The sequence below is a fragment of the Trichosurus vulpecula genome, chromosome 2, assembly GCF_011100635.1.
Source record: "Trichosurus vulpecula isolate mTriVul1 chromosome 2, mTriVul1.pri, whole genome shotgun sequence".
In the NCBI taxonomy this organism is placed as follows: Eukaryota; Metazoa; Chordata; class Mammalia; order Diprotodontia; family Phalangeridae; genus Trichosurus; species Trichosurus vulpecula.
In genome coordinates this window covers 279,709,745-279,737,087 of record NC_050574.1, presented here as the reverse complement: position 1 = coordinate 279,737,087, position 27,343 = coordinate 279,709,745, and the positions used below count along the sequence as shown (strand labels likewise).

The window sequence follows — 27,343 nt, the reverse complement described above, 5'->3', positions numbered from 1 at the left end:
TGTACTTATTACTTCACCTGCAAACAGTTGCTCTCAGAAAAGCTGACCCACTGATCGACCCTACATCTCTGCAATAAACAGGCTGTAATCTGTGGAGGAAGTGAACTCTAATCAGGCCACATGCAGATTAAACAAACTGGGAGGAATAAAAACTAGATTAAAATGTTCATGCCTAATACCGGAAGATTATCAGGACATTTTACCTCTTTAAATCCTAATTTATAGGAGTCAGGCTAAAGTTTATGAGTCTATATTTGTAGTGATTACATAGCATGGGAGATGATTTTCCTCTATTTAGAAAGATTATACTAGGAGATATTTTGGTTTGCACTAAGAACTAAGGTATTTAGGTGGGAATCTGGTAGGGACTGGGGGGGAGTGAGGAGAAGCATGTTTAAATGTACCTAAATTTCCTATGATGATACGAAGTAGGGCTTGGTAATTTTTTAGAACTGCCAGGTTAGGAAAAATCCAGTCACGTTCACTGTAATATTGATGATATGTAAATGTTGCTTCTTAATAGCAGTGTTCAAAAGGGCTCTGCAATAATTTATTATTTCATTACAATAGGATACCATTAATTTTGTCATGTATTTTGAAAGTTTTCTGAATCACCAGTGCTGTTGTGAGGACCAAGTGAGATAACATGTACAGTGCTTTGCAGACCATAAACTATATAGAAAAGTTAACTATTGTTATTATTGATAATAATGAGGCATGCCTGTTATTCAACAGTACCGGGTGAGCATCTGGCCATATTATTAAAGTTATACATATAAGCTAAATTCATAAATTTGTCATAGGTATAGGTAGCTATTATCACCAACGATACTTACCACCTATGAGGCCAGACGATGTGCAGCGGTCTTTGCTGCGCATCAGTTCCACTCAAAATGTTACAGAGGTTAAGAGTCATATGTTGCTTATCTTCTTCTTGACCAGGGTCTGAATTTCTTGATGGGTGAGCCTTGTTCAGGCCCTCCGGTTTTGTTAATGGATTAGATAGGCTATCTTGTTGGGTGGTATGAGGGCCAGACTGTACTTCACAAAGTCCAGACTCAAGAGTCAAACGGCTGTTTTTCATTAAACTCTCAGTAACGCTGCTCTTCTGCTGGAAAGGAAGATCTGTAAGTGGAGTATCATCTTCATTTCCTTTAAGGCCACATATCTTCTTAAAATGGGTCATTTTGTGCTCTGGCATGAACCTGTTACATAAAGCGAATTTTCCATTTTTTAAGTGAACATGACATTTTAAGCTCAATTCCTCCTTTTTTTTTTAGATACTTATGTATAATACAGAAAAAGAAAAAAATGGACAAACTCAGAAACAAACTGGAGAACTGCAGAAAACAATAACAAAGTAACTATAAAATTGAAATTTTGGAGTTCAGAGTTCCACCAACTTTGACAACAGTCTTCAAAAATTTTATGTGGCATGCAAAATTTTTCATTGGCCATGTTCACAATTGAGAAATAAAGTCCTCTATTAGTTAAGGTTCTCCTCCCTTAGTTGTATTCCCCCCTCATTCTAGTGTTTCCCTGAAAAGGGACAAAATATAAATACACTCTTCCCTTTTGTTTCATTTGGTAGACTACATGTAGATTTTCTACAGAATCAAACAAAAGAGGGGAGTGTATTAATTTTCTTTTCATTAATTCTCCTCATTTTCATTAAGCTTTCTCTAAGTCATGAGGGCTATGGCTTCTTTCCATCCAAATTTGGACTATTACCTTATCACCCTATTCCTTCATTAAACCCTACCGATTTTTGATCATATCCTAGCCCATGCATAGAAAGAATCTTGAATTGCAGCTATTAATGTTTCTTTCAAGGTTTTCTTGAGTCTTTTACCTTTTTAATACTCTGGATTCTCCAGCTCAAGGAGAAGTATCTCACACATATTAGGCACTTAATAAATGCTTGAACTGAACTGAAGTGACTTTCATTTTTTCGCTCCTCTGCACACAATAAAGTATCTATCCCAGACAGATTGAAGCATGGGAGGAGGAGGCATTTTTACAAAATCAGACTCAAACCAGCAAGTACTTATCAAATACCTATTGCAGACAGAGCAGTGAGCCAAACACTGCCAGGCACTGTAGGTGATACAAAGGAAGAGAAGGCGTGATGAGGACTACCATGACGTGGGCTTTGACAGCCTTTTTGGGAAAAGCAGGCAATCTTTTCACATCAAACAAAAAGAAAGTAAAAACAGAAAGGATAAAACCAACTGTCGTACTTTGTACAGCAAACTCTGATAATAACAATTCACATTTGTAAAGCATGTGACAATTTAAAAAGGATTCTGTCTCTGGCATCCCTGGGGGATAGAAAATGCAAATTTCATTATCCCCATTTTATAGATGAGGAAATTGAAGTGCAGAGAAGTTAAATGATTTATTCCAAATCATATGGCTAAGGAGGGGATGAATCCTCTACTTTAACCCCAGAGGTAGTTGAGTGGCCCAATGGATAGAGTCCTGGGCCTTGAGTCAGGAAGACCTGAATTCAAATGCTACCTCAGACACTCACTAGCTTTGTGACCCTAGGCAAGTCATTTAAACTGTGTCTACCTCAGCCTTCCTCAACTTTAAAATTGAGATAATAATAGCATGTACCTCGCCGGGTTGTTGTGAGGATCAAATGAGATACTATTTGTAAAGTGCTTAATACGGTGCCCAGCACATAGTAGGCACCGAGTAAATGTTTATTCCCTTCCTGTAGTATACTACGCTATCTTTCTAAGACCTACAGAAATTAAAGAGAAGGAAAATCTCAAACTGTAGTATCAGAATATTGGATACGGAAGGAACTTTAATGATCATCATTTCGTCCTCAATCAATTATCAGTTATTTCTGAAAATAACTTCCGAATAGAATTCTCATTCATCCCGCAGTCATTTGTTATATCTGTGTGCCAAGCACTATCCTAGACACTGGGGATGAAAAGACAAAGATGGATCCACCCTGCCCGGAAGAAGCTCATGATACATACATATACACACTCATCAGCACTTCAAAAAGCTATAATTTCATACACCAATACACAATACAGACAGCAACTTCTCTATAACTTTAAAAGAAGATTGTCTTCAAGAATTATTGTTGCTGAGAAAATAAAAAATTTTTTGCCCTTGAGCTTACGAGGTGTTAAGGCCCTACAAACTTGGGCAATTTCTTGGACAAGAAATACAGTCTATCACAGTCTTTCTATTTTGGTAGAACCTGCTCCTTTTTGCTTTGCTACAAGAACCCAGGACCCCCTCCACAGCACAATGATACATCATCAGTAGGACTTTACACACATGTGACCATTTCAATACTACAAATATCTGTGACTTCATTACTCTACCAATGCAGATGCTTCACCCCTTGGTATCTTTCTGCGTGCTCTATCAGATTAAAAAAAATCACTGTCTTATAGCCAAGCCTTTTGTGATAAGCTTCTGTGAAAAAGAGGCTGAGTACAAGAAAATGTCATTTTAAACCCACATGAATGAATTTCAAGTACATTAAATCTTCATTGGTTGAATTAAGTTATTACATTTGGTGAGTCCAAAAAGTCAGATGGGACAAAATTCACTTGTTTTATACATAATTTCTGCATTCCTTTAAAAGTCTGTTCTAGTTTTGAGTATTTTGAGAAAAAGCTTCAAAATAGATATGCAGTCATTAAAAAAGATTTCTATTATTACTGCTACAGATTGGAAAACGGGGTGGGGGAGGGAAGGGAAGGATAGGCTCATATTAACTTTTTGAAAAACAGTGACTTTGAAGAAAAATATACAAGCATAAAGCAAATAAGAGTTTAAAATCTCAAAAATCCTTCTTAAAATTTATTTAAATAGCCATTCATCTAAAAATTGCAAAAAGGAAATCCTGAATATTTATTATCAATTTTGGGTGATACATTCTATGGTGTTAGGGGAATTAGCTAAAATGCTTAATTAATCAATTTAAATTATTTTCCTGAAAATTCGTGGAAAAAGCAGGGACATACCACAGGAAAATATCCATATAATAGTTTTACCAAAAGTCTCATAAAAAGTAAAATGGTGACCTTGACAATGCCTTTAAGCCTCCACTAAAACAATGAAAAAATATTGAGGAGAAACATCTGTAATAATCTATTAAAGAACAGTAAAACAATTAGGGCAAGATATCTGTTTCGAGGTAATTAAGAATGCCAAGCAAGCTTTAAAATTATTTACAGTAAAGAGAAACAGTGTTAAGAGTACACAATAATAAATCAAAGGAGTCTGATGCAACACATTTCCATTTTGGTAAGCAGTATCATGGTCCATCTTACTCATAAAATCCATTCATACTGGATGGAGAACAGTATCGCAAATTAAAAGAGACTGAAGATTGGCTGAAGGGTTGTAAACAATGGAGATTGGTAACTGACAAGGAATTTAGCTCTGGGCGAGGTGCTAGGCCTGGTTTTGTTTAACACTTTTTCTAAGTGTTTTCAAAGATGGATAAAATCCCATTTTGCACAAGACACAGATGAATATCTTGATGTGTTGGTGAAACCAACAGAAGCATGAACAAATACAGCAAATGTGAAAGATATAAACATGTCCAGCAAACAACCAAAGAACCAACATTAACTTTTTTAAAAATGCACAATGGAAGTAAACCCAATTTACACGTTACATGTGTATCAATATGACCTAACTTTTCAATGACATTTAGTAGATGTTTCTTGTTTTAGATAGATAGATAGATAGATAGTCTTGTATACATAGAGTTTACAGAGTGGGAAGACCCCAGCGAGGTTTGACAGAGCACTTTAGTTAGACTCTAACTGGAATACTGAATTTAGTTTGGGCACACCTCAGTACTGAGCATGTTGAAAATTAGAGAGAGTTCTTAGAAGAGCAATAACAATGATTAAGGGAATAGAAGAATTGATTTATGAGGACAGATTAAAGGAACTAAATATGAATAGTCTGGTTAAGTGACAACTAGAGGGGTACATAATAGGAGTCTCCAAGGAGAGAGAATAATTATTTAGCCTGGTACAAGGGGGTATAACTAGGAGTAATGAGATGAAATTAAGAAAGGGAAAATTTAAGCTGAATCTCAAGAAAAATTCCCTGACGGCATAATTTATTAGATCGTGGAATAAATTCTCTTGGGAAATGCTATAGCTAGGGATACTTAAAAATAGACTGGACAAAATACCACTGAATAATATAGGCAATAATATTGCACTAGAAGGAATGTGGTTGCATAATAGGTTTTCCTTGTTTACTGTACATTTTCATATTTTTCTCTGATGGTCTATTTATTACAGTGATAGTCACCAGCAGAAGTATTTAGAGGATTAGTTGAATCTAAAATGAGAAGCATCCTTTGTTGAAAGTGGAACACAAACAGCCCCTGTCCTATTCTTTTTATACTGTGTAAGCTATATTGAAGGCAGGAGTCACCATAATTCCCGAATACTTTTTTATTCCATTATAGCTGGTGCTACATTTATTTCATTATAACAGGTTGGGAAAATTCATTTCTAAAAAAAAAAAGAAAGAAACCAGTCTCCTGATTCTCTGTGCCATGAAAGTAATATTTTCCAAGAAATGTTTAATACAAACAACTTATTCTCATAATGTAAATCACAAAATTTTATTCCAGATTTTCTGAATGTGGCTCTATGGTCAATTACTTCACATCAATACCAAGATCAAATAGGCATAATACTAACAAGCAGTTTGCTTAATAATAGTCACCACACTAATTAACCCATCCAGAACATTCTTAATCAGATGCTATTTGCCCTACACTAGAAGTCTGGCAGCAAAATGTTCTGTGCAAAAAAGGAAAAGAAATACTTTATTGATGTGGTGGAAACTGGCTATTCTATGGAATAGAAAGAATGTTTATACTATTGTTATATTAATTCAGTGAAATGAGGATGCAAGTAGCCACATGTCTGAACACCTCTTTTCTTTTTCCAGTTCCAATTTTGGTGGAGGTGCTAATGAGAAGTGAGATGGACCCAAGGTAAGGAGTGAAAAGAAGTCAAGACTATGTGCAATCCAAAAACTGAGAGTTCCTTTTCAATACAAGTATCCTATGTTAGCAATATAATATTTTTAAAGTACTATTTCTCACTGATTCCTAAACCTTCCTGGAGTCACAATGGAATAATTTTTTTTCCACGTTTACAAATTCTCCCATATTCCCATACATAGAAATACACATAAAGAAATGAAGACGAATAAATAAATCTTCATAAATTTTGAAGGCTATATACATGAGTGTAATCAGGTAGGCTGTTGCCAAACATCAAAAATATTGTTGCCGATCCGACTGATGAAGATCAGGCAGGCTCATGGAAGAGTTAATGTAGAAAACTGGATTTGTTTGTATGTGCTTTTAAATGATGATAAGGTCATGCATGGACTTATGGCAGAAGGAAGAAAATATCCTCCTAGGCATGTAGGTGGCCTTTGTTCGGATCTAGAGAGGTACCTGAAGGAGCAACGATAAGAAAAACAAAGCAAGATGTGGTGGGTATGTAGGGGAGTATCTGATATAATGAGTAGAGTGTCAATGGGCAGCCAGCTACAAAGCCCATGGTAAGGAGTTTCACCTTGATTCATAAACTGACAAAAGATAATGGTACAGATGAAGTGGAGACTGTGGAATACATTATTGACAGCTGTGTTAAAGATGGACTGTAATGAGGAGAGCTTCTAGAAAGATATTCTACCCCCAGTGAATGTTTAAAAAGTATTTACTGAATGAACCAGTAAATGAGATGTGTATAGGTGAAGTAAGTAAAACAGAAACTGTCGGTAGCCTTTTGGTAAGATATGGATTTAAATTGGGGGAGGGGGGAAAAGACCTGGGAGAAGCACATAAAATACTAAAAATGTGTAATCTGGTGGTCTTCACAAAGGAGAGTGAGTAGAGGAGAAAGGGAAGGCTAGAGGAAGGGGAAGAGAGAGAGAGAGGAGAGAGAAAAGGACTAAAGCTGGTTCCAAGTCTGAAGCACTGGGAGATGATAATATTCTACCTCAATAAGGAAGTTGGGCTGGGAGTGGGGCACATAGGAGCAGAGTTCCATAGTTACAATTCTGTCATCTTATACTCTACGTGAAAGCAATCTACTCACACAGTGATATTCTGGAGATTATATGGGATTAAGATTTAGATTGCCTGTGAGAGATAGATCCAAGCTGGAAAGGTAGATTAAGGACATCATTTACACACCAAAAGCCATTAAAGAAATGAGAGCATCTTGATAAGGGAAGAAATTCAAGTAAGAGACCCTCAAGTGGGTCATAGATAGAGAAAATAGAGAAAATGATGAAGATAACTAATTATCCTATGCTGTCTGAGGGAGAACTGATGGTATCCATGATGAGGCAAATCCCTGACTGGGGAAGAGCAGGCGGGACTCAAGTTCAGAAGAGCAAATATAAGACAAAAAGCCGAGCCAGGTTAGTAACATGATATCACTGGAATGCTGAAATCCAAGGGGTGGAGAAAACTGGAAGGTTGGAGTAGGGACTCAGGGTCCTGAAGTACCTGCCAGATCAGGAAGCCAACATAGGAGAGGTGCTAGTTCTTTTCTTCATACAGCATAACGTCCCAAAGCTTAATTTCTTTATGTCCCCTACCCCACCTGACGTTGATATACCTTGCCTGGGTACACCAAGTCTTCCCATGACTATTAGGCCATAGAAGGATAAGCAAAGATGATGTTTATATTTGAAAAGAAAAAAAAAACTCATCTTAAGTAGAAGCCATAATAGAGAAATCGGTATCATCTAGCACCAAAAAGGAGAAAATATCACTGGATTTGGACAAAAGTAATTTCTGTGAAGTTACTAGGGTTGAAACCAAAATGAAAAGCACTGGGGAGTATAAGTGAAGGGAAGAAATCACTTCCCTAAAATCAATATGGGGGGAAAATGCAAGTGTTCAGTCAAATATACTATAGGCACACCAGCACTTTACAATAGGAAAACCCGCTGTAACTAAATAATATGTTGCAAATTAATTGCAAAGTTAACATTTTTAGGAATTAGTCACATAAGCACGGATCTAGGATAATTAAAAAATCATGCTAGGAGACAACATGTGTTTTATATATCAAAGTTAGCAATCTTACATTAAACTTAAATAGAAGTCAAAAGTGTCTTGACTTAGTTTGGTAGATGTTGGACCTATAAACAGAGATATGTATATATTTAAGATTTCTTTTCATATCATATTTTATAAAAAAACAACTACTGATAAAGAAATCCACAAGTAATGTGAATGGTCATTTAAGAAACTAGATGTTCAAACCTCAAAAGGTTAAGCAGGAAAACAGATTCATGCTTAGCGGACTGGTTATACCACCATTATTCAGCTACATGGGGCTAACAGGGCCACTCTGCATTTCTGTCAGAGGTCAGCAAATACTCTTGCATAGCAGGCACTCAGTGTTTACAAGTTGTCTCCTCCATAGACTGCGAGCTCCTTGAGGGCAGGGACTGTCTTTTGCCTTTCTTTGTATCCCACTGTGATTAGCACAGTACCTAGGACATAATAGGCCCTTAAATGCTTCCATGAATCCAAACTTCATTTGGATTCAGTCAAAGGGCTGCACTTGAGGACCTAGAGGGCCATGTATGGCCTCAAGGCCACAGGTTCTCCACCCCTGAATATTTGTCCAACTATATGAAATAGGCAGCAAGGGACAGAGCTTCGAGAAGCATTCTGAAGTACTAAAATATCACTTGGACAATATCCATGGAAGAAATCCAGAAGACAAATGTACTAACATTACTGTCTTCATATAAGTACTTTGATGTAACAGCCACTCAATATCAGCTCTCTTGATCTAACCACCTGATTTATTTATTTCTTAACTCATGAAACAAATACTATTTTCCAGTGCAGTCATGAAGCAAGCTCTCAAAGCCAATAGGAAATATAATATTTAGTAATTAATCAGCAGGAGGATAGTGAGCACAGTTGTCTTACCTGGACAAGAAAGACTGTCTAGACATTTAAGTTTTCAACAGCATAGAAAAACAGGATCAACAGAAACCAGTTAGAGGTTGATTTAACAAGCAAGGATCTCACATTCTTGGGAAGGTCATTTAACTTCTCGAGGCCACAGTTTGCTCATAAGTACAATAAAGTGCTTGGACTTGTAAGGGTTCTTCTGCCTCTGATTTTAGGAAATGCATATCTGAATTCAGAAGAATTTGGTTTATGGTAGATTTGGATCAAAATGCTAAAGCATCCATGAAAGAAATCTACTAAGTATTGGCTGGGAAAAGGACCGGGAAAGGAAAACCCAATAGCTTACTTCATTTCACTTCGAAGACAAATTTCAAACTCTTTCCCTCCACTCCTAGATTGACCTTTAAATGACTATGAAGTCGGAGAGTCATAAGGAAATGAAGGACATGAACAAGTTCTTGTTCTGCCTTTAAATTTCCCTCCACAGCTTTTCAAAATTGTTCTTCCTTTACCCTCACCCCCTACACCCTCTGCCCCCAAATATGCTTCACATCCCATTTATACTATTTGCTTATGTGGTCTTTATGTGGCAATACATTTTATGTGATTAGTACTATTTAAGTTAAATAGTTATGTCTCAATTCCCTGTTTCCCCTTAATTTCCAAGTGTTTTAGATTGTATACACTGCTAATTGAACTGCTTACTAGTAAGAACAGTTTGTATTATTCCATTTGGTAAAATGCCTTTGTAATATTCAGTACTACTTGTATAGTTAACTTTAAGGTCTTTGAGTCTGCACGGAGCATAACCAGCCTATCCAGTGCTTTGCCAGAATAAATATTCTTCCAACTCAGTCATCCTTGTTAACATATGCACACCCCTTTCATGACAAAAATCAAAACAAAAACTCTCTAAATATAACACCCCAAACCTCCTACTTTACACCCAATTTGCCACTGTAATTCAGTTTAGTCAAGGAGGGTCACAAGCACAATTGTAAATTAGGTAAAGTTTGTCTTTTGCTCTCTCCAACCCCGCTTTTTATGTCTAACTACTAAGTGCCCCACAATGCTCTCACTGAGTAAGCACTTCACTTGGAGCTGAACCCTCTGCAATAGCACCTAGTACTCTGGACCCTACTACCAAGTAAAACTTACTTGATTCTGCGCTGAGCCAGTAAAAAGTAATCTCACAAATTAATTCAAATTAAGCCATAAATGAATGGCAATGCTTAATATCCCGCTATCGACATTTTAACACGGGATAATGCGTTAACTGGAATTAATTTCCATACTACTTCCTAGTCTCCTCACCAGCTCTTTCTCCCCCCTCTCTATCATTCCTTTGTATCATGTCTTCCCTCATTAGAATGTACCCTCTCTAATTATGGAAACTGTCTTCCTTTTTCTTTATCTGCAGCATTTAACACAGTCCGTGGCACATAGTAAGTGCTTGATATATGCTCCGTCTATATAGCTAATCTCAAATGGTGGATTTTCAGATATTAGGGAAAGCCAAAAGGATAGGTATTTTTGAGTGAGAGTCGATCCCACACACCAGAGACAATCATCTGAACCTCTCACATACAACTTCAATCTTTATCATATAAAGTGTCCTAGAATTCTTTTGCAATAGTCCTATAATCCCTATTCATTTCCATTAATTAAATAACTGGGAAAATGTGTTGATTAATATGTTTGAGTAGGGTGATGGATCCACTCCTTATTCCTTAAGATATAAGAACCTGCTTCCTCTAGAAATAGTTCAGTTCTCTCTTTTACCTATTAAATAGCTCCAGATGTCTAGTGGTCCTTCCCTTTCTTCCTGGTATCACATTGTTCTACCCTCTGGTTTCCTGACTAGAATTCTTTTTTTTTCTTTCTTTTTTTATTTTTTCTTTTCTTTGTTTCCTTTTAAAAGTTGTTCACCCATTCATCTCAGGCACATTTCATTTTTAATATTTTAATGATAATTTTTAATGATAACCTGGAGAGTAGCAAGGTATTGCTTCAGCCTTTCTACTCTAAGATGGAGAGTAAGTTGCACTGGGTGCATGCATAAGTGTGTTTATTGCTACTGCTACCGAATTCTCTCTGTAGGTTATCCATATTCTCTTAAGAACCTGGAACAATACTCCTCATCATTCATTTTATTTTTAGTTTCACTATGGCATCGCATAGCTAGTAAGTGCCTGAGGCCACATGTGAACTCATGAAGATGAGTCTTCCTGGCTCCAGACTTGGCACTCTATCCACCCCTGTGCTAAGAGCTTTACAAAGGTTATCTCATTTGATCCCCACAACAACACTGTGAAGTAGGTGATGTTATTGCCCCCTTTTTACAGCTGAGGAAACTGAGGTAAACAGAAGTTAAGTGACTTGCCCAAGGTCATACAGCTAGTAAGAGTGTTAGGGTGGATTTTATCTCAGTCTTAGGTTGGATTTGCTTCTCTATCCACTGAACCACGTAGCTGTCTCGTATCTTCCATAGTATTAATATGGCATTCACAGAAAACTCTGAAACTGGCTTCTAATTATGTATTTCATGTCCTCATACTTTTTTAAGGCATTATTTAGAGGTTGAAAGTAAGATGGGGAATATAGTCCAACTGAATAAAGTAGTATCACTTCCTTATTTCGAACCAGATCTAGGAATTCCTCCAAGACAATGTTTCTAACCTTGGAGCTTCCCTAGGAATCTGCTGTGATTTTCTTGGATTCTGTAATGAAAAAAGGAAAAGTGATAAGATTATTACTGGTGGAAGTAGTTACTGGAAGGAACGGTAGGAAAATAAAAGGTCAGGAGTTAATATTTATTTTTTTGTTAGATAGAGAAATGAAATGAGTCTGGAAATATTGCAAAAGTAAAGAAAGCTGGCTATCCAAGATAAGAGAATTTTGGGGACAAATCTTGAAGAATGACTGTGAATTTTCTCAGATGCCAAAATGAATCTTTCTTGGATAGAAATGTTTTTAAACTACCAACCTATAAGATCATGTTAGCAGGAATGAATAGAGTCTAGGGAAAAAGAAAGTATTTTCTACTGCCTCTGTCACCTTGTGTCAATTTCTACAGTAGTTAAGTGGGGATAATAGCTGTCCTTCTCCCTACCTCCTGGTGCTGTCAATGATAATGTGAAAATTCTTTAGAAAAAGTGTAACTCTCCATATGCAAATATATTATTAAAATCAATAATGGTAATAATTAGCAGCAACTCTGACGTTACCACCATCAACTGTTTCTTATTACAGAAACCCTAGTCTCTGTGTCTCCATTAGACCACTCACCTCATCCCCTACATGATGAGGAACTATGTCCACTCTATGACTGAGGAGATCTATGTTTTTATTGTTATTAACTTAAGTTTTCTTGTAAGAGTCACTTAACACCTTTAAGTATTTGGAATTTTTTTCTTCATTGTATACTAACCAAAGGTTCCCATTTGTACTCACGCCCTGAGTTAAGATAATTGCAATGGGCACATTCTTCAAATATATATATTTTCTTTAACCCTGTTCTTTACTAGAAAATGTATATTTATTGTAAAATAAACATATCAAAGAAATATATCTCTCTCTCTCCTCCCCCCTTCTTTATTACTGATGTGCTACCTTACACTTGTCCCAGTCTTCATTTTTATTTCCTTTGCTTCCAGACTTCACTTATCCTGGCTTCTCCCCTCAAATTAGTCCACACACTGTGTAAACCAGGAAAGTAAAACTTGGAAATTTAAAGCACTGGTTTCCTGATCTCTGAAACACGAACAGATGGTCATCAAAACTACAGTCATTTTTTCATTTGCCTACCCACAATCTGAACAAAGCAGAATCACCAGCAATTCCAACTTTATGCACAGCCCTACCCCCACTCCCTTTCTTCACTTGAAAAGCTGGAGTGTTATATATTGGTTTGCTTCATGTTCAGATTATATTTTCTATTCCAAATTTCAAATCTTAGCAATTTGACTCTTCACCCCAGAACTTCAAATATTAAGAGAGGAAGCTTCATCAACTTCTATTTGCAATAAATCATTTAATGCATGTATTCAAAAACTTGTTCTGAGTCCAGGTTGTCTGCTTTTCCCCAATTTTTACAAGTTTAGAGCAAAGTGACAACCTCCAGGAAACTTCATGGTTTAGGAAGTATTCAGATGGTAGATGGGTTAGCCTAGACTGCTGAATATACTGCATTATCCCTGGAACATAAATAAAATGTGAACGTTTTTCACATTTCTCAAAAGAAGGCAGAGGAGACCACAAAAGCATTGAGAGGGATTCAGAGAAATGCAAACATATGAATGAAAAACCACAGAAGTTGGGGCAAACTAGGATGGAGATCTATTCAGTGCGGTGGGCCTAAATTTCACCCTACTTCAATACTATCCCCTCAATAATCTACATACCAAGAAGCAGCATGATACAATGGAAAAAAAGACATTGAACTTAAGAGTCAAAAGACATGGGTTCAAAACCTGGATTCAGCCCTTAGAAGCTGTGACCACAGCAAGGCAACCTCTCTGATCCCAGTGATGACTACAATAATGACACTACCCACCTCAAGGGGTCACTTTCGGGAACATGTTCATTTTCTTCAATTACAAGTTGGTGAATCTCTCGACTTAAAATTACAAACATATTAAAGGAGAATGGAAAAACGCTGGTGGACAAAAGCTTGTTACCAGCAATGTCAAATCTAGAAGACAGGATACAGTGGGGGGAAAATCCTTGACGATGTGTCTGACAAGAAAAGAAGGTGGGCCAGTCATGGGGAATAAGAGAAAGATGGATAAGATGAGCGGTATATCGGTACCTTAAGATACAAAATTTGCGAATATATAGATACGAGCAGCGCAGGACAAGAAGGCATGGAAGGGTGGCTATCTGTATCAGTGAAGGTGGTACCCTCACTGATGAAATCACAGATTATTCAAAGTAACAGACCAAAGATCAACACAGTTGACACTTTGGTCAACAAGAATTACTAGATGATCTTAAAGTTTATTATTATTGGCCTAGTAACAGCTGTTAATAATAATAACAATAATAATAATGACTAGCGTTTATACAGCACTTTAAGGTTTACAAGGCTTTTTACAAATATTAACTCATTTTATCTTTGTGACAACTCTAGGAGGTGTTATTTTTCTCTCCTTTTTTACAGATGAGGAAACTGAGGCAAACAGTGGTAGTTACTTATTCAGAGTTATACGTCTAGTAAGTGTTTGAGGACAGACTTGAATTCAGGTCTTCCTGACATCAGGTCCTAGTGCCCTATCCACCACCCTGAAAAAAGGTACAACAGAAAGTGTCACACATTTTTATTTTAATGTCACATTACTATATGGTTAAATTTCCCTCTGCTGGGTTGCTTATCACAAATGAAGTACAGGGTATTTGACAATCATTTTATCGGAAACTCAGGTAAAGAAGCATTCAGTGGTGTGACTCATTTATGAAAAGAGATTGAGAAAATAGTTTTTCATCAAATGAGTGTCTTGATTCAACAGATATCCAAAGAGGGACATTCTTCCATGGCTAAGAACAGTATGGCAGAATCACAGATTTTGAGAGGGAAGGGACCTTGGAGGTTATCTAGTCCAACTAATCCAATATGTTCATTTTACAGATGAGAAAACAGAGGGTACTGTAGATATACACACATCTCTATATATAGTTAAAATTAACATGTAAATAGAAGAAATGTATATCTAATGACATTTTAAGTATCCTAGAGGGAAAATTCCCTTTTACAATAATTACCTTTTTAATCTATTTAGCAAGTTTACGTATCATGTTTTCTTAAGTCAGGGAATACCTTGTTTGAATATCCCCTATATGTTTGCATTTATATATACCTAGCAATATTGTGGTATATTCTGGGATACGACACAGAATGTCAAAAGCCAGAAAATGGTAGGGTTGGCCGTTTGTGGTTTCTGAATGTTCTTGATGAGTAACCAAATGGGCCCTACCCAAGTAACAAGAACTTGAGTTCATTCTCAATATGGTAATAGGTAATAAATTCCACTAGACTTTTTTTCTGGGGTGGGGGAGAAAAGGAAGGACAGAATTTGGTTAGAATAACTACAGTGCTGGAAATTACTTTCCATTTCCATTGAAATGGAACTGACTCTCAAGTACAGACTAAAAAAGTCACTACCAACAGTAAATAATCTATTAACCACTATTGATTCTCTACAGACAATTTCTCTAGCACCCTCCTCTTTCTCTCTTCCCTCTGCCACTATCCTAGGGCCCTGATAGTTCTTCCCACAGATTGGGGCAGTTTCATCCTCCATGACTCTATCCTTTATATTGCTGCCAGATGAATCTTCCTTATGTGCAGATGCAGTGATGTTATCCTCTTCTGGTGAAAAGTTTCCAAGTTAAAATTCTCACTGATCTGTTTCATTTTATATCTATTTGTCCTTCTGGTTTCATCTACACAGAGTCATGCAGTTATCTGGCTCAAATAGTTTTCATGCGAAGCACTGTGCAAGCCAAGTTTTTCCACTAATCCTTTGCAGTTTTTTTTCCCTACGGTGGTCCTCATTCTCTTTTTGCAATATTTACACATTCGCTTGTATTCTAAAACAGTGCTAAATTTATTAAGAAGATTATTGGTGGTTTCTGAGTACTTTTTAATTTTCATTGTGACTGGCATCAATTAAATCTGTATAGGAATCAATGTACTTGCTTGTGTTCATTTCCTCCTTTTAATAATTTTATTGTTGTTGAGTTGTTTCAGTTGTGTCCAATTCTCCATGACCCTATTTGGGATTTTCTTGGCAAAGATACTGGTGTGATTTGACATTTTCTTCTCTACCTCATTTTACAGATGAGGAAACTGAGGCAAATAGGGCTAAGTGATTTGCCCAGGGTCACACAGCTAGGAAGTGCCTGAGGCCAGATTTGAATTCACAAAGATAAGTCTTCCTGACTTCATTCTGGGCTCTATCCACTCTATCCACTATGCCACCTAGCTGTCCCTTACTACTTTTTTTTTAAACAAAATAGGTAATTTTTTGTATATATTTTATTTAATATTTTAGTTTTCAACATTGATTTCCACAAGATTTTGAGTTACAAATTTTCTCCCCATTTCTACCCTCCCCCCCTACTCCAAGACGGCATATATTTTGATTGCCTCGTTCCTCAGTCAGCCCTCCCCTCTTTCACCACGTTCCCCCCTCCATCCCCTTTCCCCTTACTTTCTTGTAGGGCAGGATAGATTTCTATGCCCCATTCCCTAAATATATTGTTTCCCAGCTGCCTGAAAATTTTTTTTAAAATTTTCTTAAGCATCTGCTTTTAAAACTTTAAGTTCCAAATTCATCCCCCCTCTTCCCTTCCCACTCACCCTCCCTAGGAAGGCAAGCAATTCAACATAGATCACACATATATCATTATGCAAAACACTTCCACAATGCTCATGTTGTGAAAGGCTAACTATATTTCCTTCCATCCTATCCTGTCCCTGTTTATTTAATTTTCTCCCTTGACCCTGTCCCTTTTCAAATGTGTTTGCTTTTGATCAACTCCGCCCTCTATCTGCCCTCCCTTTTATCAACCCCCCTTTCTTATCTCCTTCCCCCTACTTTCCTCTGGAGTAAGATACCCAATTGAGTGTGTATGTTATTCCCTCCTCAAGTCAAATCTGATGAGAGTAAGATTCACTCACTCCCCCTCACCTGCCCCCTCTTCCCTTCCAACAGAACTGCTTTTTCTTTCCACTTTTATGTGAGATAATTTACCCCATTCTATCTCTCCCTTTCTCCCTCTCTCAATATATTCCTCTCTCACCCATTAAATTTATTTCATTTTTTTAGATATTATCCCTTCATATTCAACTCATCTTGTGCCCTCTGTCTGTATTCCCTTCAACACCCCTAATACTGAGAAAGGTCTCCTGAATTACACACATATCTTTCCATGTAGGAATGTAAACATAACAGTTCAAATTTAGTAGATCCCTTATGAATTCTCTTTCTTGTTTACCTTTTCATGCTTCTCTCAGTTCTGTATTTGAAAGTCAAATTTTCTATTCAGCTCTGGTCTTTTCATTGAGAAAGCTTGAAAGTCCTCTATTTTATTGAAAATCCATATTTTGCCTTCAAGCATTATACTCAGTTTTGCTGGGTAGGTGACTCTTGGTTTTAATGCTAGCTCCTTTGACCTCCGCAATATCATATTCCAAGCCCTTCGATCCGTTAATGTAGAAGCTGCTAGATCTTGTGTTATTCTGTTTTTGTTTCCACAATATTCAAATTGTTTCTTTCTGGCTACTTGCAGTATTTTCTCCTTTACCTGGGAACTCTGGAATTTGGTGGCAATATTTCTAGGGCGTTTTCTTTTTAGGATCTTTTTCAAGAGGCGATTGGTGGATTCTTTCAATTTCTATTTTACCCTGTGGTTCTAGGATATCAGGGCAGTATTCCTTGATAATTTCTTGAAAGATGATGTCTAGACTCTTTTTTTGATCATGGCTTTCAGGTAGTCCAAAAATTTTTAAATTATCTCTCCTGGATCTATTCTCCAGGTCAGTGGTTTTTCCAATGAGATTTTTCATAGTCTTCCATTTTTTCATTCCTTTGGTTCTGTTTTATAATATCTTGATTTCTCATAAAGTCACTAGCTTCTATGTGCGCCAATCTAATTTTTAAGGTTGTATTTTCTTCAGTGGTCTTTTGGATCTCCTTTTCCATTTGGCTAATTCTGCCTTTCAAGGCATTCTTCTCTTCATTGGCTTTTTGGAGCTCTTTTGCCATTTGGGTTAGTCTATTCCTTAAGGTGTCATTTTCTTCAGTATTTCTTTGGCTCTCCTTTAGCAAGTCGTTGACTTGTTTTTCATGGTTTTCTTGCATCACCTTAATTTCTCCTCCCAATTTTTCCTCTACTTCTCTTACTTGCTTTTCCAAATGCTTTTTGAGCTCTTCCATGGCCTGAGCCCAATTCATATCTTTCTCGGAGGCTTTTGATATAGGCTCTTTGACTTTGTTGACTTCTTCTGGCTGTATGATTTGATCTTCTTTGTCACCAAAAAAGGAATCTACAGTTTGAGTTTGAGTTCATTTTCGCTGCGTGTTCATGTTCCCAGTCAACTACTTGGCCCTTGAGCTTTTTGTCAGGGTATGACTGCTTATAGAGTAGAGAGTACTTTGTCCCAAGTTTTAGGGGCCAAGCACTGCTGTTTTCAGAGCTACTTCTATTCCACTGTCACCCCAGGCTCTGTCACAGCAGCACTCCTCCTCCCCCAAGAATCACCAACTAGGACCACAATTCAGATCCAAGCTGGGCACAGCAAGAGAATCTGCCTTTGTGCCCACAAAATGCTCCTTGAATTCCCACTCTGATCTGCTGCTAGATTCCTCCCACCGTGTGAGCCAGGGACTCGGGAAGCTGGTGACGCTGGCACTCCAGAGGCAGCCTCAGGAGCTTCCTGCTGCTGCTACCACCACTGCTGTACCACCTCCTCCACCCCCAGAGCTGGTGGCCAGACCGCTCTGAACTAGATCCTGCAGTTTTCCCCTAACCTGCTCTTTGGCATTTGTGGGTTAAGAAGTCTGGTAACTGCCACAGCTCACTGTTTCATGGCCACAAGGCCTCTTCTGGATGGCTGACTCTGGGTCTGGTCTGTCCCGGCGCAGCCCATGCTGGGCTGCCCTCCACTCTCAGCACCGTGTAATAGACACTTCCTGGCGACCATCCAGGCTCTCTTGGGCTGGAGATCTGTTTCCCTCTGCTATTTCATGGGTTCCTCAGCTCTAAAATTTGTTCAAAGCCATTTTTTACAGGTGTTTGGAGGGATTTGTGGGGGAGCTTAAGCAAGTCCCTGCTTTCCTGCCACCACATTGGCTCCACCCCCTCCGAAATAGATAATTTTTAATTACAGTATGACAGTCACATGGTCAGGGACCAGAAGAAATACCTCCTATACTGCTTATCAACAAAATATTGTTTCCAAGAGCCATCTCCTAAATCACAGAAATGGTTTCGTTTTGCATAAAATCATTTCTTTGAAATAGCAATTTTAAAATAATTAGAATTTTACAACTATTAGGAACAGAGACCTCTAGTTATTGAAGACTTGAACTAAGAATCATTACTCTAATGCAGTGACCAGAAGAAACCTACAGGACACCGAGGCTCAAACTTTTTTTGAGTGTTCCTGTGGGCAAGGCCTATATAAATATTATGAAGAATATGATGAAGAATAAGACCCAGTTTTTGCCCTTAAGGAGCTTAGAATCTAGTCAGGGACATAAGTCATGTATTTTTAAAGTACAACATGACAGAAATGTGTCTGTGCACAAAAGAGGCACAAACAATGTAATATTAGAATTCATATGAACTAGAAATAATATCTGGGTGCAGTGGTTATGTGTGCTTGGGCTTCATGAGGGAGGTGGAATTTTAACTGAATTTTCCAGGATGCAAAAGATTTCAATGTCACAAATGATGGGAAGTGCACCCTTTAAGGTTTGCAAAACACTTTATATCTATTATCTCACTGGGTGGGTCCTCAAAACAACCCCTTGAGGTAAAGGCTGTTGATATGCCCATTTTATGGCTGAGGAATCTGAGCTTGAGAAAGGTTACAGTGCCTGAGGCAGGATTTGAACTCAGGTCTTTCTGACTTCTGACATTTTAAAAAGGAAAAAAAAAAGTGGTCAAAGTGATCCTTACTTCTGCAAGACTTATTCTCTACTGTGGAAGTCAGAGATAAAAGTCATTTAATGGTCTCAAATCATCATTAACAGTTCTGTTTCCACTTAAATGAGGTCCTTTAGGGGAGGGAGATTCAACTCTAGGAGCACCCATCTGAGAAGAAATGTATTTCCACATAGGAGATAAAACAAAATCATCCCCTCTGTCCCCAAATAGACACACACAGATGACATGGAAAATGCCAAGAAGTCTTGCCACGTATCCCCATAAGTAAAGTCATGCATTTTTATGGCTCTTCATGCCATCTTGTCACGCTAGGTTTGACTTGTTTATTCACAGCACTTCATTTATCCTAATGAAAAATTCCTTATGGGACTCAGTTTCCTTCACTGGCACCAACACTCAATCTGGGCACTATTTTATTAAAATAAAAAGAACAGAAAGACACTGATGTCACTTTCAGATGAATAGAAACCACATTAAAAGTACTAGCTCTGTTGCTGATTTAGGTTAGATCAAATTGTGAGAGAAGTAGTTCTGGACTGTATGTTACACAGTATTTTGAATGACTGGTCTCCACAAACAAATAGAATTTACAAGAGTAGAATATAAAAGGTAGGAGAGGTTTCAATTTTTAAACTACATTACGAAGTGCACATTAGCTTCTAAACATTAAAGCAGCATTGAATAGCATTTGGACAGAGTTATAGCATTGCTTTAAAAACACACACACACAAACACACACATACACACACCCACACACAAAATCCATGGAGGTAATCCAGTTATTCCTGCAGCACAGATGTGTACAAGAATTCTCTAAGTGATTAAGATGGGGCTTTAAAGTTTAGTTAATTAGAAACATCTCTGTTTCTAAGATCAGCATTCACACTACTTAAAGAGTTCTGGATTGGAGGAGATGTAATCTACATTCACAAAGAATAGATACCCTTTGACCTTTCTTTAACGCTGTGCCCAGTGATTTGTGTGATTGTGGCGGGGGAGGGAGGCAAGGACAGAAGATAGGTAAACTTTTTTATTACATGATTTATCAGAACTTTAGTAAATAACCCTTTGATGGGGTCCAATAAGAACCAATCTTAAATTGTATTTTGCTATATAATACATAGTATTATACTAAGGTTCTAGTGTATAATGTTTAATATTTATCTAAGGAAAAACAAAAAATAGTGCTTTGATTTTGAAACATGGCAAATTAATTCAATGCGAAGTTATACGTGGAAGTTATATGGGATTCCATGCCGTTTTGGGGAGGGAAGAAAATCTGGAACTCAAAATTAAGTAGAACCGAGTGTTGTAAACTAAAAATAAAATATATATATATATAAAAATATTTTGAAACATGGCTTTCTAAATATAATTGTTTTATATTTTAATAGATTCCTTAGTACTCATCTTTGGTAACTGGTATGCTCTTGTCCAAATAAGGTCACTATGTAGGGGTAAATGAATTGGAAAGAAACAGAGCCTGAGTGAGATTTATATCCAACCCACTTATTTATTAATATAATAAACCACAAATGTTATTTTTAGCAAGATTCAACAAGTGCACATCAGCCAGAATCCTGTTCAATTCAGAAAACACTTTTTGAGTGTTCCTGTGGGCAAGGTCTATCTATACACATATTACGAGGAATACGAAGAAGAGGAAGACCCAGTTTTTTGCCCTTAAGGAACTTAGAATGTAGCCAAGGAGATAAGTCACGTATTTTTAAAAGTGTAAGATGAAATAAATGTGTCCACACACAAAAGAGGCACACACATTCCCCTCCCCCATCCTTGTATCATCTATAAACATTGCTTGAGCTCAACAGGAAAGTAATACAAGGTTCAGAGAATGAAGTCATCGCCAGATAACAACCTCGACAGCAATAATATGTTTTGCATCAATTATCTCATTTGAGTCTCAGAATACCCTGCCTTCCTTATGCTCCTCCTACCTCTGATATCGTCATGTTGCATGGATATGGATGGTTCAATGGATAAAGTACTGAAGTTGAAGTCAGAAGCACCTGAGTTCAAATCCTTCATCTATAAAATGGGTTGTTGTGAGGACCCAGTGAGATAACAGAGGTAAAGTGCTTAGCAAACCATCTTCGACATTGAAATCTTATGCATCCTGGAAAATTCAGTTAAAATTCCACCTCCCTCATGAAGCCCAAGAGCACATAACCACTGCAACCAGACATCGTTTCTGGTTCACATGAATTCCAATATTACATTGTTTGTGCCTCTTTTGTAACCAGGAACATTAATACTCCTCAGTTTTGGATAGATTAAAGCAAGGAGACACTGAAAATGGGAAGATCAGTTTGGCAGCTAATATCACCATTTGAGTCGTAGGTTTTAAGAGTCTGTTCAGATAAAAGTGTTATTAGAAAAGAGTAGACCAATGTGAGATACACTAGAGGACAGCAGATAATTATAAATGTGGGGTGATTAAAAAATGCAGGCATCAAAATAAGTTGGGGGTTTCAAGTTTAGGTGATCCAGAGAATGACGCTTCCATTAATAGAAAATTGGCAGTGAATAGGCTGTGGAGAAAACATGAGGATTTTAGTGATGACATATTCAACTTGAGGTACACGTAGGACTCCTAGGTGGAGATATCCAGTAGAAAACTGAAGCAGGCTAAAGTCTGTACGTGCATATTTGGAGATCATCTCTACAGAGTCCATGACTGAAGCTGGGAATGTATAAGATGATCACCAAGAGAGATTATAGAAAGACTGGGTATAGAGTTTGGAGAATGGTTATGCTTACAGTGTTAGAAGAGGAAGAAGAGCCTCTAAAAGAAACAAGAGAGTCTGAAACATAGTTTAACCAGAGATGATTCCACATAGATTATCTAATTATAGAATGATAGTAAGAATAACAATCACAGAAAATTCAGATAATTCAGAAGTCACCAGTCTTCAAAGGGTATTCATCTAATTCAACTGATACCAGCACTACGATACTCTCTAACATTCCCACCAAGGGATCACCCTACCTCAACTTGAAGGCATTCAGCAAAGGGGACATTTGGCTTCTGGGTAGTTTTAATTATTGGAAGTTTTTCCTTAAATCAGGCCTCAAAATGCCTCTCTGCAATTCTCACTCATTGTTCCTATTTCAGTCTCCTGGGGCCAAAGGAGAAGATTGAATCCCTTTCCCACAGGATGGCCCTTCAAATACTTGAAGACAGGTATTCTGGTACCTCAACATCTCCTCTTCTTCACTCCCAGTTCCCTTCAACTAATTCTAATATGGCATAGCTGCCCTTTTCATTTTGACTGTCCTCCTCTATACTAGCTCCAGTTTGTCAAAACCAATCTGAAAATGTGGCATATAGAACTAAATACTGTATTTCACAAGGGGGTCTGAACAGAATGCAACAGAGTGGACCATCATCTTCATTGTTCTGCCCGCTAAAGCTTCTTTTAATGCAGCCCAGGATTATCTTAAATTTTTTTGGTTGCCAAGTCACATTTTTGATTTGACTAGGTGTTCAATAAAATCCCCACGTCTTTCTCTAAAGAAATGTAGGGACATACTTGCCTCTTATGTTTATACCTATTACATTTCTTTCTATTCAATTTAACCACTTATTTAAGCTTATTTAGTCTTTAATTCTGTCATCGAGTGTATGAACTTTCCCTCAAAATTTCATTAAATCTGTAAAATTGTTAAGCATGTCATTTATGCTTCTACCAATGCAAGTGATCAAAATTTTTAAGAGCACAGGTCAGGCAGAAATACCTGGAGGATGCCACTGAAGACCTCCCTTCAAGTTGACATTGAGCCATTATGATTCCTCTTTGGGTCTGGTAATTCAACTTACTCTTCATTCTCCTATATGTATTATTATCCATCACACAATTCACCATCTTGTCTACAAGGACTACATGACAGATTATGTCAGATGCTTTGTGGAAATACATGTATAAATGTCCATGAATTTATGGAACACCTCTGGATCTACCAGTTTCATAATCGTGTCAAACAGAGAAGCTGAGCTTTGGTTGGGATGAGTTGTCCTTTATGAAGCCATGAAGGTTCACGCTAAACATTATTTCCTTTTCTAAATGTTGACAAATCATTATTTTTATGTGTTCTAAAATTTTGCCAGGAATCAAAGTCAAAGTGCCTGATCTCTATATAATTCAAAGATTCTAGCTTTTTTTTTTTAATTATTTGCCTGTATTTAGGGTGGTAATTTCTATTCTTCACAATTTTTTAAAGATTGCATAGGAGATTTTATATATTATACACACCTATACAGATACATATATGTATATTTCTATTTGATAATATCTAGTATCTACATATTGTGCTTATAAATGTTTGTCTTCAGTCAAAAACATTTATTAAGTAGTGCCTACTCTGTGTCAGGCATCATACTAACTGAGGATACAAAAAAAGGTAGAAGACAGTCCCCTCTCCCAAGGAGGTCACAATCTAATCGGGGAGAAAATGTGCAAACAACTGTGTACAAAATAAATTACAAACAGGACAAATTGGAAATTATCAGCAGAACAAAAGTATAAGAACTTCTTTTAAAAGTAGCTTGTGGATGATTAATTAACTGTAGTAATTCTTAAAGTGATACTGGGGTTCCAGGGATGAAGCCACATTCCAGATGCCATCAAGCAAAGGGATATATTTTAATGCCTTACACTTCAGAGATCTCTGATTTTTCTTGATGTTGGGGTGGGGGGAGGGCTCCTTACGTTGTAAGATCTTAATCCCTCCATGACTTCTAGATGGTTTTCAAGAGTTCCTATGGTCAAATAATTTATTAGTCTGTGACAGACTTGGTGATGATAACTATGATTCAAACTAAGCTTTGTTGTTTCCTAGATGTCAGACTAGTGAATGATCCAGGTCTAGAACTGCTGCCTTGGCAACTTGGTGGGGTGTCCCTGGGATTATGTTCTGCTTTTGGGGGATCTGAGAACTCAGATCACTGTCATACTATATTGAGGCATCAAGTTGAACTTTAGCAGATGGCCTTATCTGCTCCAAATTTGGCTCTTATACCCCTGATCTAGATCTGTAGTCCTCAAAGAACACAAAGCCATCTCCCATCACCAGGAACCCATATTTCTTATTTTGATAAAATGACTAATTAGCTAGAAAATTCAATGATTCAAACTGCTTACTTAATCTAGTTATCCTAGTTCAATTTTAACAACTTCCTCTTAGGAGAATGAGGATTGTTTCATAAAGCTAGGTATGCTTAGAAAAACTGCCAGTCCTTATGCAACAGGGCTCATGTTAAGTGAAAAATCTTTGGTCCTCCCTCCTTCAAATTTATTGTGCTGATTACCCCAAGAGAGTAAGTGGGAATCCCAAAGAGGTTTCCTCCTTACCCCAGTGGCAGGTGAGTGCTAAAAAAAGATCAAAGACTAAGAAAAGCAGAGAGTTAGAAGGCAGTCTCAGAGAGAAGAACCATACCGCAGGGGATAAATGTAAGTGTTTTCTGGGGCTTTTTTTGATACCAGCACTCCAAAGGGTCACTTTTCAACTTCTCCTCTTATAACAGTAGTCAAGAATTGGTACAATTGGTCCAAGAGTTTTAACATGGCATCACTGCCATTGACACTAGTCCTCCTCTTTTCAACTTGTTGACTATAATCCCAAATTGCTCTAAGAGAGGAGAAGCAGAACCATTCTATACAAGGATTCAAGGAAAGGAAGCTTGAGAGAAATAGTGAAAGCCTGACCTGGGAACATGAACCAAGAGAACTGGACCAGAAGGTTTTGCCGATTTCTTAAGGAATTAATGGTATAAAGCAGTGGGGAACCTGTGGCCTCGAGGCCACGTGTGGCCATCTGGTTCCTCAAGTATGGCCCTTTGACTGAATCCGAACTTCACAGAACAAATGGATTCGTTTCTGTGAATGGTTGTTCTGTGAAGTTTGGATTCAGTCAAAGGGCCGCACTTGAAGACCTAGAGGGTCACATGTGATCTCGAGGCTGCAGGTTCCCCACCTTTAGTATAGGACACATGGTAGGAAGAAGCCAAACATAAATGAGAAAGGAAGGAACTGGACAAAACAAAGAAGAAAAGGAATATAAATAAATATAAGATAATTCTGACTTGTGCCAAGAGGGAGAAGGGTGGAGGAATGTGACACGGGAGGAAATAAAAAAGCAAGATAACTACAGACTCAGAGCTAATGAAAGGCATGAGGTTTTTCCCCTAATGGAAGAAATTGGACCCTTTAAGAAGGAAGTTTCTACTTGTGCCCTAAGAATTGATGACATGGATTGGCATCTGATTAGGGTCAAAAGTAATGGTTAGTGACTCTCTCAGGAAACTGTCAACCTAGCATTGGCAATGTCTTCCTAGAGCATTTGTCTGGGACATGTCAAAGACCATCACAGGACTTTTCAAATATCTACTCACTTCTGGTTATTGCTGTGGGGACAAATGTTATTGCTAGAGGGATGTAAGGGATAAGGATGACATTTTCATCATCAATGCCAAATGAAGGCTAGATTTATTGACATTTATTCTTTCCACTTTCTAGCACATGTTTCTTTCAAATAAAAATAAAGTGGAATTTTATTTAGAAAATTATTCAATATAATTTGAATAAATGTGTAGCATATGAGATATCTTCACACATAGGTTCCCAGAAAGCTAGCACTTTTTAGGTCAACATCTGTTCAAAACCAGTTCATTAGCCCCCATCAATGTGTTTTCTTTTACTAGCCTAACTAGAAGAAGAAAAAAAAACATTAGATCAAAGCAAAAGACATCTAAATAAAGAGCAAAATAAGTGAGAAGAAAGATATGCCTTATGCACAAAGGGTATACTTTTTCCGCAGGTTATCACATTACGCCTAGGGGAAGGAAAATACATAGGAAACATGTGACAAAACTTTAATGATGAACTGATGTTCTGTGTGCTATTCTTTGCTGAGCATGTACACTGAGTTACTGTAGTCTCTGTTGACATCTGATCTTTAGTTGTGACGTCTTTTTTCAAAAGGGAAGGATCTAACAGCTATTTAGCTTAGCTTATTACCCTAGAGAATTATCTTTAGCTCTTTTGTGATGCAGACACAAGTCAGGTTTACTCAGTCAGCCAGCTACAGAAGGCCTTAGGTATGATGAAGACTGTCTTCTCAATTCTTTTGCTCCACTAAAAGTTCTTTTTGTCTAAATTCTTATTTGGAAGAGTAAACTATTCCCTCCCTCTTTGAATGTTAACCCTTTTAGGAGTGGCACTGTCATTTTTTTTATTTGTATCCCTAGCACTTAGCAGTGCTGATACTTTGTTAAGGCATCATTTTAAAAATATGTTAATTTATTTATTTTTATTCACTACCCTAAGTTTTCAATTTTCTCCCTTTCCCTCCCCTTCCCCTCCCCAAGACAACATGCAATCTGATATAGGCTTCACACATACGTTCCTATTAAACATATTTTCACGTTAGTCATGTTGCATAGAAGAGTTAGAACAAATGGGAGTAACTGTGAGAAAAACAAAACAAAACAAAACAGAAAAAGAAAATAGTCTGCTTCGATCTGCATTCAGACTCTATATTTCTTTTTCTGGATGTGGATGACATTTTCCATCATGAATCTTTTGGAATTGTTTTAGGTCCTTGCATTGCTGAGAAGAGGTAAGTCTATCAAAGTCAGTCATGACACACTGCGAATGTTACTGTGTACAATGTTCTTCT

The 27,343-nt window shown here is 37.4% G+C and overlaps 1 protein-coding gene across 4 annotated transcripts in view; it reads right to left on the bottom strand.

Moving 5' to 3' along the window:
• Nucleotides 1-27,343, bottom strand: part of GTDC1 (glycosyltransferase like domain containing 1) — a 351,898-nt gene that overhangs the window by 87,128 nt on the left and 237,427 nt on the right. For 3 of the 4 annotated variants that reach the window (XM_036746192.1, XM_036746191.1, XM_036746193.1), the window contains exon 6: nt 837-1,205. The exons of the other annotated variant lie outside the window; for it this stretch is intronic. In XM_036746192.1, coding sequence (XP_036602087.1) covers nt 837-1,205 — 369 coding nt within the window. The remainder of the gene's footprint in view (nt 1-836; nt 1,206-27,343) is intronic. 4 annotated transcript variants of the gene reach the window in all.